Source organism: Aedes aegypti, chromosome 3 (genome assembly GCF_002204515.2).
Source record: "Aedes aegypti strain LVP_AGWG chromosome 3, AaegL5.0 Primary Assembly, whole genome shotgun sequence".
Classification (NCBI taxonomy): Eukaryota; Metazoa; Arthropoda; class Insecta; order Diptera; family Culicidae; genus Aedes; species Aedes aegypti.
Genome location: NC_035109.1, coordinates 50,875,224 through 50,888,196, shown reverse-complemented (window position 1 = coordinate 50,888,196; position 12,973 = coordinate 50,875,224). Strand labels below are relative to the sequence as shown.

General features: G+C 37.6%; 1 protein-coding gene across 3 annotated transcripts in view; it reads right to left on the bottom strand.

Moving 5' to 3' along the window:
• Positions 1-12,973, bottom strand: part of LOC5564550 (zinc finger MYM-type protein 4) — a 59,515-nt gene that overhangs the window by 32,610 nt on the left and 13,932 nt on the right. For all 3 annotated transcript variants that reach the window (XR_002501894.1, XM_021852015.1, XM_001648850.2), the window contains exon 2: positions 2,255-3,157. Coding sequence is in view for 2 of the 3 variants with exons in the window: in XM_021852015.1 (XP_021707707.1) it covers positions 2,255-3,002 (748 nt within the window). In the remaining variant the exon portion in view is untranslated. The remainder of the gene's footprint in view (positions 1-2,254; positions 3,158-12,973) is intronic.

Here is a 12,973-nt window from a genome sequence, read left to right as displayed (position 1 = left end):
GCAAAATCCCGAAAACCGGAAAAATCGTGTCACCACTGTGCTCGAGTCGAGGATTTGTGTTTTGAATTAGTAAATTAAATGGAACATAGCCAAGGCATTAACTCTGGCAGCATCTCTCTCGTGTTGGTGTAATAGCATAGCAAAACATAGACTGACTGTACATGTCAATGGTTGCTACTCCGTGATTGATCGGACCTGGTAAGAATTGCACTACGATCAAAATGAATAAGGGATGGGAGTTTCTGCTTGTTTTCGAAGTACAATTTTAGCAGATCTAATATTGTTGATCAATAAAGGCGCCGGTCAAGTCCTTACAGTCAGTTGGGATGGGGAAGGAATGTTAGGGAGTAATGATTGTTGCTTCTAGAGACCGAGAATACCTCTGCATATCCACAATCACCACGAGAAGGGTGTTTATTAGTGAGGGAGGATAAGATCTGGGGCCCAGATAGCCGTAGCGGTAAACGCGCAGCTATTCAGCAAGACCAAGCTGAGGGCCGTGGGTTCGAATCCCACCGGTCGAGGATCTTTTCGGGTTGGAAATTTTCTCGACTTCCCAGGGCATAGAGTATCTTCGCACCTGCCACACGATATACGCATGCAAAAATGGTCATTGGCATAGTAAGCTCTCAGTTAATAACTGTGGAAGTGCTCATAAGAACACTAAGCTGAGAAGCAGGCTCTGTCCCAGTGGGGACGTAACGCCAGAAAGAAGAAGAAGATCTGGGAGTCACCATTGGTCAGTGATGCGATCCATGGATAAGGAGGAAAAATAAGACTTAAACTTAAAGCTAGTTTTGCCTTTTGTCCCGAGAAATTTTTGATAAAAGAATTAAAAAAGACGTCAACATCCATAATGTCGAACCATTCAAAAGATGTTTTTAGTAATGCTAAAGAAAGAAAATACATGTATTTAGAAATTTTATAAAACAGGCATAATACCGACACCTGTTAGTGACGAACCATACAAAATTTGTTTGAATATTACATACAATTAACGCTGTCATGAAAAAATGTATCATTTTAAGCATGAAACTAGCTCACCAGTTGGTAATCCATCCTCGACTGAACACGGATATTTTTTCCCACTCACACAACGCGAACCGTTTAACTAATCGGCGTCCCGAAAACGAACCGTCTTGCTTGGGCTTTTCGAAGCACTGCCCAGCAAAACGCGAGAAAACGAAACATAAACTCCCAGCGTTCCGAAAACAAACTGTCTTGCTTGGGCTTTCCAAAGCACTGCCCCTTACGCTAACCACTGACCGAACAACTGTTAAAATACAAGATAAACTATTGCAAGAGAGAATTCCTAAAATAATATTTGGAGTAACTTAACAACCTTTGAGAAAGCCTAAGATGATACCCCAAAAAAAAAAATGTAAAAACAATTATTGACATTACCACGATACCCTGGATAATATCCCGCAGGATTTTCTTGATGAATTCTTCCAGAGATTCATATGGGGAAGATCGTTAAAAATTTAAAATTTTTAAAGAATATAGAAACTTTACTTGAGAATTCGTTTGAATTCATAAAGAATAGGAGTGATAACTTGATCAATATTTGTAAGCACTTCAAAAAAAATTGAAAAAAAAAAAACAAAGTTAATCAACTCTCATTATCATCATCAAGGGACCTCCCGAAAAAAAACCTTAAATAATATTTTCAAAAACTCTAGAATAATCCTTGATGGATGAAGAACCCCTGTAAGAGCCTTTGAAAGATATCCTACAACTGGAGAATTCGATGGAAGAATTACCGAAAATATCTGTGGGGAAAACCTGCAATGGTTTCTGAGAAAAAAATCAGAATAATCTTTGTGGAAATTTCTGAGGATATGAATGCTGAAACATTTCCACCCGGAACGAACTCTGGATAAGTTTCACTAAGTATCCTTTGAGAATTTCTGTTTTGAATTCCTGAGAGAATAGAGGAATTTATAGAGTAAATTTTGGTGGAGCTCCTGAAAGCACTCCAGAATAGAAATCACTAGAAGAATTCTTGTGCGAGAAATCTGAGAAGCAACTCCTGAGAAACCTGTGGAACAGTCTCGTGAGAATTTCTGAAAACATTTCTGGAGCTTCTAAAAATTGGTACCAAGATTGAAAGGGAAAAAGTGACTTAAGACACCATTTTTGTTTAAAAGTGACTTTAGTGACCTCCCATTAAAAATAGAGACTAGTACAAAATAGTGACCTGATTCCCAAAAAGAGACCCGTACCAGCCTTCCCTATATACCAAAACTCTTACCTTCCGCTACACTTTCATCCACGTGATCGGTTTCGTCGTTGGCGGTGGCGTCCATGGTCGACGATTCGTTGGCTTCCGTGGCGGTAGCCACCGTGCTGTCCACTTCATCTCCAGCAACGCTGCTTTCGTTCTGGATCGACGATTCATCCTTGGACTGTTCGGCATGTTTCACCTGATCGAAAGGATCCAGCGTGGTCGACTGATCGTGCGACTTGTCAGTCTCGTCCATCGGTTCCGCTCCCTCTTCGCCCTCCCGATGTTGGTTTTCCTCCACATTGGTCATCTCTATATCGTCGAGAAGTTCACTCTCGTTCACCTTGTCGCCTCCGGTTCCGCTTCCCGGTCGACTAGACTCGTCTTCCTTGACCGGTTCCTTCACATCTTCGGTGTCGACGTATTGACTCTCACCCTTCTCTTGGACAGTGTCCAGCGTGGGAGCAAAACTGTCCCCGTCATCTTTACCGGTGTCGTGCTTCTTCTCAACGTCAACATCCATCTCTTCCACTGCTGGTGGTGCTTCTGAGGCAGAGGGCGTTTCTTCGCCGGCACCTTCTTGAGACTCTTCACCCGTGGCGACCCGTTGACCTTCGACTTCGTCCGTACCGGCTACTGAGGAAGATTCCTGGGATTCTTCCTCGGTAGCAGGTGCGGCTGCGGTACCACCAGAATCCACAGCATCCGCTGTCGATTCTGCTGGTTCCTCAACAGGCTGGTCCGGCGTCGGCGGTCTATCGCTGCCTTCGTCCATTATGGGCACACGGGCAAGTGTAGCTGGACTCGAATGGATTTGGTCCGAACTCTACAGTCGATAGGATGACTGGATAGTGTGTTTCGACGTGAGTAACTTTTAATTCTGTTATGCCTTGCTCAAATACTGACTTGGTTTCTAACACGAAATGAAATCTGTGAAAAGATAAATAAGGCGTAATTCAGTTATTTCGATAGTGTACATTTCGTAATCTAGTTTAAAGAAAGGAAGTGAGATAATTGAAAGGTTTAAGTAGCATTACGATGCATATCTGAATGGCGCTGAAGAAATAGATATCGAATGTAAATTTTAAGACTAAAATTATCAAAATAGTGACTAAAAAGCGATTTCTAAACTGCAAGTAGGGGAAGGCGGAGCAGTACGGCCATACGGGGCAATATGGCAATACATTTGAGCTTAAAAAACCGGTTTTGATCACGATAACCTTAGGAAGGACCTCATAAAGTATGCCACCACCGTGAAACCCGTGCGGAAATTCGTTGTTAACTTCATCTATAAATGATAATCTAAAATGCTGATGCTACTACGAAAATCTTATAAGATTTAGGATGTAAATAGAAGCTTTGCATAAAGTATTGTCTATTGTTTTGATTTTTCTATTCAAAGGCATATGCACAAAATTGGAGCCTTCCTTAGCCGAGTCCGCGGCAACAAAGCAAAGCAATACTAAAGATGCCTGGGTTCGATTCCCGATCGAACCAGGATCTTTTCGTAATGGAAATTTCCTTGACTTCCCTGGGCATAGAGTATCATCGTACTTGCCACACGATATACGAATGCGAAAATGGCAACTTAGGCAAAGAAAGCTCTCAGTTAATAACTGTGGAAGTGCTCATAAGAACATTAAGCTGAGAAGCAAGTTCTGACCCAGTGGGGACGTTAATGCCAAGAAGAAGAAGAATTATACAACATAAAGGATGGTTTTAACATTCATAAACAAATGACAAGACATCCTTAAAAAAACCTGTATGTTTAGGTTGATTTTTACTAGTGATCCTTTATATGAGAGATAAGCGGAAGTAAAATAAAATGATTTGGCAACAGAATATTGTAAAACGAACATGACTTTCTCATAGCTAAAAGTGTATTTTGTTTGATTATAGATCTTTGAGCTAAGCTAGAGCTTTGAGCTAGCATTTCCAAAATAATAAACAAGAGGAAAAATCAACATCCAAATATTGCATTGACAGAAATTCAAAAAGGAAAATATTTCAAATGTTTTACTCTATTGAAAACAATTTTTACCGAAATAATTTAAAGCGTAATACATTACTCCTCAAGAAAAGTTCAAAACAAACATAACGCATGTTCGTTTGGCTTTGACAGAAATGTCGGCTTATAAAGGATCACTATTTTTTACGAGATAACAATTTTATTTTTAAGTGCTTTATAATGGTCACCTATATCCATGAACAATCCAAATCATCCGTTGTGTTTTATAATTATGATTTCTGATATGTTTGGATGAATAAATAAATAAATAAATGATTTTCAGAAATGACCATTTCTACGGATGTTCCGGATCTTTCAGATGCCGTTATTGTGACCACTTCTATTACGTTATATTATAAGGAATTCTTGTGAGGCTTCGTGGCCGTGCGGTTAGTGTTACCAAGCATTTAGCCGCATCGTGTCAAGAAGTGTGGGCTCGATTCCCGCTTCAGTACGGAAAGCTTTTCGTCAGGAATGTATTTCGACTGTGCCACTGGGCGTTACATACTAATCCGTTGTCTAGTGTGGTGCTTCCTTCAAAGGGCAAATCGTCCACTGGAAGCATTAACGTGTCGATGACCTGTGCGCCGAAATATTTTCAATCGGCGGCGGCGTCAGGGCATTTTTGCACCGGCGGCGGCGGCGTACATCGGTGTGGGGAACATTGAACAAAAAATTTTCATATGGGTAGAACAACAAAAAAACAGTGAAAACCCCATTCCCATTTCTTTATGAAGTAGTTTTTTTTACCAAAGTTCCGGACATTTTGGTAAGAAATCAAATGTGGCATTCAAGGTTTCTTTATAATGAATCTACGGCTAGGTATTTTATACTTAAATAGAAATTTATATGAAAGGATGTCTTCTCCTACGTTGTATTAAATTTAGTGGGCCGGATAAAGATAATTTATTACAACCTAGTAACAGCGTGCTCACACGGTAGGGAACGAACAAGATGGTAAAACCTATGCATACAAAATTATAATTTTGACATTTTATTTTCTTAGACGGCAAAAATGTAGCAAATTGTATTAAAACTGATAGCAAAGCTGTATGGATTTTAAGCTAACAAATGTTAAATGTTTTCAGCGATATTAAAGAAAAAATGAGTTAATATTTATGTATCTTGCCCAGAATCCTGAGAAAATTGCGAAAATCTCTCACGTATCGCTCTCTGTAACTATCATAACATGCAGCACACTTTGAAGAGTATGTTTATTGTATACTGATCAAAGTTGTGATCCGTTCGGGGGGATAGCAGTGCATGATAAAACCCCTCTAAACAAGCTTCAAACCGTGCCAGTAAAGTGAAACACCTACCCCCAACGGCAAACAAGCGCGAAACATGGATTTTATCATCGCTCTCTCTTAAGGGCTCTTGTTCGCTGCTCCTATTTATCAGACTTGTTACAACTTGCGATACATTATCGATTATAGACCGCAACAGATGAGATGTTTTTTTCGCTTGCTTTGATCGTGCTTCATAATCAAATGAGAGCTAATTCTGCAATGCAAGTCCTCAAAATAAATGATGAATATTTATGCATTTCATCAAACATTGACCCATATTTGTGGGCTATTTATGACTGTAGAACGAGTGTTCTTCGAATAATAGAGCGATTAAAATTAATGTCCTACATTTGTTTATCTGTAACAATCCCTGATAAAATTCATAGGGATTTCCTAATAAAATCTCAAAACCATTCCTAAAAGAATACTCGGAGAAGTTTGCTGATAAAATTCCTTTCAGATTTTTTTTATTTCTGTGAGGTTAGTATGGAGGATTTTCTGTAGGAGAAGAAATATTAGTTTGAGAAATTCTTGCATAAAATCTTTGGAAAAAATCTGGGATAAAGTCTAGAAATATTTTTCGAAAAGATGCATGGAAAAACCTAAACAAGTTATCGCTGGAACATATAGTTTCATAGGGAATAAATGGTAATTTGATTTTTTGCAGGAATCCCTAAAGGTACAAGAACACGAATGTCCAAAAATAAAATCCACATGGAACCCCCGAGTTAATTAAAAAAAATCGGAAAAACTCTAGCCGGTATATATAGAGAAATCACCCAAAGACTTCCAAGAAAGAACTTGTGCAGTCATGTGAGGAATCCCTCAAGAAATTCCTGATAAATTAAAGAAATGTGTTGAAATATCCTTAGAAAAACGCATAAGGAAATTAGATGAGCAATTCCTGAAGTGACGCTTGAAATAATCTATTTAAAAAACCCAGAAAGAATCTTTGTCGGGATTCCTCAAGAAATATTTCAGAGACCTACTTAGAGAATTTAAAAAATATATTTAGAGATTTACAAACATTTTTGAAAAAATCAATATGTTGGGGGAGATTTCCCAGTACAGGACACCTAAGCCGCTGAATTCGTAATTCAAAAACTCAAAAACCCTCTTTCATATATTATGAAAAATAACACATTTCACGTGTTGTTCGCAACCATTCCTCTCTATACTTAATGTTCATCTTTGGGCAATTTCACAGGATCTTGTCACTTTTGACTTACTTCGGCAAGGGGTATTTTCAAACCTTCTCTGTACACATTTCGCTAAAAAATGCGTTGCATTGAAGTGCTTATTAGAGCATTCAGACAATTTGTGTGAGAAAAACCCCTCCAAATCCAAAGCGAATCATGCAGTTGCCCAAAACACCTTAAAAACAGTTCTTAAGGAATTCTGAAAAGAGCTCTAACTAAATTTATAGTAATATTCTTGAACAATTCGGTTAGTTTCTTGAAAGAATCTCTGAATAAATTAGCAGTGGAATTCTAAGATCATTTACGAACAAATCAGTAGAGTAATCCGATAATTAATTCTGGAACAATCTTTGAATGGCTTAACATTAATGTGAATACATAACGAAAGCCGAGAAGGAATCCTAGATAGAATTCGAGGAGATTTCTGTGAACGAATGCTTGAACATTTTATTTGTAGAAATCGCTTGTTATAATCTTTGTAAAAAATCAATGAAGAAATCTTCTTTTTTTTTTGGGATTCAGTTGGAGCTGCCTGACAGCTTAACTTGTCAAGGCTGAACCCTCGGTCTGGCTTTTGCCAAGTTTCCCCTCTACCAGGACCAATACTCAGACGGACTAGGCTATGGCGCCCACACAGGCAATGGACATGCCCTATATCAAGTGCAGCGATTTGCAGTAGACAGGATGTCCCGGCCCGATCTATCTGACAAGCCAATCGAGCCCTCTGTCACCATAGAAGATGGTGTCTCCATCCATGTCGATAGCCTGCGCCCACATGAACACTGTTTTTCATTAGTATTGTGACGTGGAAGTTTTTTTTAAATGCCCATATTCCCTTGCTTCTGAGAAAAGGAAGCATTGTGAAAATAAGCAGCTCCATCAGAATTTTTTGAAATAGTAGCGTCATTACTAATACAGTGGGATTCCGTTTTTGGCATGCTCCGATTTTGGCATGCTCCGATTTTGGCACCCCCCGATTTTGGCAACAAAATGGATCCGTTTTTGGCAACATTTTTCAATACCATTAAAATTTGTAAATTTTTGTAAATATTATCGTGTCTGTTGCTTTAGTCACTTGAATAGCATGTCAACTCCACACCGATTACATTCCAGATCTCCATTTTCGTCGATGTTTTCCCAAATCTCACCAACTACTAAGAACTCGCGTACGCGCTTATTTACTTCAGAATGGTCATTGGTCATACATAGGCAACGTTTCATGAGACCAATAATCTCCACCAGTATCTCAACTTAAGACCATTCTTTTTTCATAGGCATTCATATTGAGTGACCAGCCCACTTGAGTCTGCCAGAAGGTGATAAAATAAAATAAAACACTGTTCTTCAGATTTGGAACAGCTTGTTTGAACAAAGCACCAGCAACGAAAAATTTATGACTCACACAAAGTTACAATCATAAATTTTGTCTCGTTGTCTTCATTATTATGGATTTATATACATTGCTTGTGTAAAAACACACCGCAATAATAGATACAAATATGTACAGCAAAATGTCGTGTATCATAACTTTTTTTAAATTTCATTAAATAACAGTTTTAATAGTTTTAAGAAAATGTCCAGTTCTTCAATAAAAGTCACTTATGCGATTATTGGTTTTACAAGGCCCTCTTATAGAAAAATTATGCATAAAGCTTCTAAAAAATAATTGAAGACGTTGAGGCGTAAAAACACGACCAGAAAATCGTTTGCTAGATTTAATATTACGGAGCTATAGATTCATAGCATAGTATAACCCTTCGAGAAAATGCTTCGAAGTAAACCTTTTCGAAGTCTCAACGCCTTATGATTTAATAAAAATGATGTATTAACATTGTAATGATGCTTTCAAAACCAATAGTTGAACAATAAAATTTGAAATATGGGTTCCGATTTTAGCACGGTTCCGTTTTTGGCAACTGAAAATTTCAATTTTGTTGCCAAAAACGGAATCCCACTGTACTGTCTAGTCGAAATGGTTGTGAATTATTTGTCATTTAAGTGCTATTTTGATTACTCCTGTCTTTTACGTAAGACTAGAATCTTAAATGTCAATTGTCGTCAAGTCTTAACACAATTGGCTGTTTAGTAGTACATAGTTCGTTATTTTCGTTTTTTGTTGTTAAAAGTATTTATTGGCCATTACGTTCATATATCCTTAAAAAAAGTCACTTGCCTTGTCTGTTCAACAATTTCTCGAAACTAGCAATAGTCAATTATTATAGTAAATATTTAAGAGTAAAGTTACCTTAGGCTTCTATTACAGTCTCCTACAAGATTCACTTTTCGGTGGCAAATGCAATGCTTCACAACGCCTACTTTCTACTTCAGCTGGAATTAGATTATTTATACGCTTGTTACAAAAGAGGTATTTCTTTTTATGGCAATGTAAAACCATATTAAAATAAGATTGTCGCCACTTATTTCTACTCAATGAATCTACTAGTCATTTTCCTCAGAGTTATATTCCCTACGTCATACATGACAACGATGTATCTAGCTAGCTAATAGTAAGAGTGGCTACGGATCATTCTGGTTAGCAAAAGGCATACTGAACGTTGCGAATAGTATTAATGTCCACTTCGAATAGATTAATTATTTGAAATGGGCATCAATGTTATCAACGACGCAGAACGTCCGTTGGATCACATCCGAGATATTATTGCGTCTATGCCATATAAATTATGACGCGGCTTTAAGCAAAAAAAGCCAAAATGTGATACCACCACTACAGGTTACGCCTTTGGTTTCCATCATATGGGCTAATGGCCCATCGCGGCAAGGTCGCATAAACATGGGGAGGGAAATCAATGAAGAAATCTTCTTCGCCTGAAATGTACTCGAGAATACCAGTTTCGCCCAATGTTATGAGCCTGTCATCGATGTTATTTTTAGTATTGCCTATTACTTTTGCGCTGTGTTTAAATTCACGGTAAAAAATCAGCCCGTTCGATTAAACGATCACTTGACTCAATTCAAAACACCAATCACCATGATTTGAAGAGTTCTTACTTTGGATGTTATCTACTGTTTTTAGCACTAGCCTCTGAAGTGAAAAGTTGTTGATTTGGAACATCATGTCTGTTGTATGGAAGCAATCATTGACAGCTCGTTGTATAAACTGATTGAGATCAATTCAACCCCTTTCAAGAGATGCGAGTTGGTGTCGAGGTAAGTTACGAGACTTACATTCCGAAAATTGAGGGTTCAAATCTGGGTCTGGCGGAAACGTTTTTTTTTTTTAATTATTTTTTTATTTCAAATCAAAACATACAACGTTGAATCCAAGTGCTGTTACTTTGATATTGCCAAGATTTAACAGTAGTGCAAATCCAAGTACAGAACTATTGATAGCATCGTGCTTATTTTTTTCCGTGTTCTGGTTTCAACTAAGCCCACCATGTTCGCCTTGTTGATTTTTTGTTTGCAGTGTAGCCGTTTACTATCGCAGTGTTTTGATTTCGATTTCAGATGCGCATATCACTTTAATAAACAAAAACACAGGCATAATCAATGAAGTGTGTTGTTTTGCATGAAGTGAAGTTTCGTCTTCTACAAATTAGCGTTTTTTGAATACAGTCGACTCTCCACAACTCGATATACTCTATAGCTCGATGGATTTTTCGGTCCCTTCAAATTTCCATACATCGTGCTCTCCATAAGTCGATATTTCTATAACTCGATATCTCCACTAGTCGATGTCACGTGAGAGGTAATTCTCCCTCCATAACTCGATATCCGTTTTTAAATACTTCTTATTTGGGGAAACTCAGAATAATTCTTGTTTGGATGGGAGTAAATACTTGCAAGTTGTAATAAAAGTTGAAAAACAATAAAATATAAAAAAATTGACAGCAAAATTGACGTGATTTTCAGAGCATTTAGAAAAAAGTTACCAAAAAATAGTAAGTAAGATACTATCAACAAAATAATATTGCTTTCTTACAGAAGTGATCATAAATGTATTGGAAATACAAAAATTTGTTCCTTCGATTTTGGGATTTTTTGCGTCAATAATTCTATAAGTCGATGGTCCCTTGAATATCGAGTTATGGAGAGTCGACTGTAGTTAAATTATCGGTAGGGGAAAGGTTTGAGTGCAGTGAATAGACCTTCAAGCTGCAATATCAACGATATATTTTCTTGAATTGTGTACATTTTGTCAGTTTCGCCCAGATCGCTAATCTTTCTAGATATATTTCTTTGTGTTTGTGTTTGAAAAGCTATAACCCTGCCTTAAACACTTAAAAGGAATCGCTGAAAACCCAACAGCTGATATCTCAGTAATAATTTGACGATTCTCGGTAAAACTTTTACCAAGATATCGGTTAACCGAATTCTCAGCTGTTGGGTTCTCGGCGAAACGTTTTACTGATGTCGGTGAAATAATTTAAGGATACATAGAAGATACATAGAAGCCAAAACTCAAATTTTCAAGAGCACAAATCTGGAGAATCAAACATCCGTTTGAGATGAAAACTTAATCGATTGGTCATCACCAGCTAGTGACCAATCGATAAAGTTTTCAGCTTCAGCATGTGCCTGGTTCTCCAGATTCGTGCTCTTGAAAATTTTAGGCAGGCTTGATAATTCTCCTCAACATCATCAGAGTTCGGTGACATACTTTAGAGCAGCGTGCCGCCAGTGCCTCTTTGCGAGGGAGCCAAAAAATGCTAAGCAGCGAGGCAACGAAAAATGAGCGAGGAAGATGCAGCACAAAAAAAAAACCGAGTTAAATTCCATCAAAAAAGGGTGCTCTCACAACTCCCCGAGGACTGTCTGTTCGGGCGGCAGACTCGAGAGTTTGTTTGAAGTGTGAGTGATGGGGAGCATCGCAACAAGAGAGAGAGAGTGTCTGAAAAAATCCTCGCATTTTTCTGCACTCTCACTCGAACCGCAAAATCGCCTCCTCTTTGCATCGCAGAGGAGTTTCTATCAAGCCTGATTTTAGGTTTGGTTTCGATTAATCTTCACCTTAAGTGTGTAAGTTTAATTTTCATCAGAACACGAAAAAGACTTTAGTGACCATTTTTCTGAAAAAAGTGGCATTAGTCACTTATGTTAAGTTAATAAAAGTGACTTTTTGATGACCAGATCGAAAAAAGTGACCAAGCTATAAAAAAGTAACTTGCTGTCAGCCATGATCCCCTCAAACAGCTTTCCAAAGCATTTCTGTTCCATGACTCGAATGTTAGAGATCGACTCATGAAGGTTTGACTGTATTACATGTTTTGAGTGCTTAATGCAAAACTGATGATTACTTGACTGGTTTAATAATGAATCAAAGTTTTGGAAAACTTTGAAGCATGTTAAGAGGAAAATAACCATCATCGTTTTACAAATTTTCAAAACCAGTTTTTTTGCTTAAAACCGAAGCAATTTATATGATAATCTATCATCGCATTACACTTGATATCTGTAATGCAGTGATAGATTTTTATGGGGATATCTTTCAATTTGAACGAAAAAACTGGTTTTTCATGTTTGATGATTGCTGATGATTGAATGATGGATTCTTGAGCCTTAAGATCCCTTCTAAAATAGCTCTAAACCTTCAAATTACGATAAGTTTCGATTCCCTCGTTAGAACATTTTCAAGTTCACGGAGATGCTTGAATACTATATTTTTCGAATAGGTAGGTGCCAAACTCTTGTTTCTTTTTTTTTGCGGTTATAACAGTTTGCGGCACAGTGCCATCTAAACAAGCTCCAATACCTGGCGGACAGTATTTCTACCGGATGTTTTGGGATGGTTTATTATGTCTGAAATAACACACCTATCTCCAATGGTAAATAAGCGAAAGAAATTAGTTTTATCATCACTCTCTCTTTGGAGCTCTCGTTTGCTGCTGTTATTTATTCAGCTTAATACACTTACGAAACATTGTTGATCACGAACCGATGCAGATGTGATATTTTTCATCGCTTGCTTTAATCTTGCATCGAAATAAATGAATAATGAATTATGCAATGTTTGTGTATACTATAATTTCTACAAATCTCGCTGAATTTAGGATCACCCCAACCAAGTAACCAAGTGTGTATTTTTTTGTTACTGAGAAAACAATAAATCCATTCCATCCACGGTTTTTTTTACAATGCTACGATGAACAGAAGTTGTGTTAGTTTCTATCTTTGTCCATTCGTTTGCTTGAAAACAATATCTCGATTACAAATGGCTTTTAGGGCGAGATCTCAAGTTATTCAAGAAATAAGAAAGTTAGTTATACCATTTCTATGAAAATGTGGACCA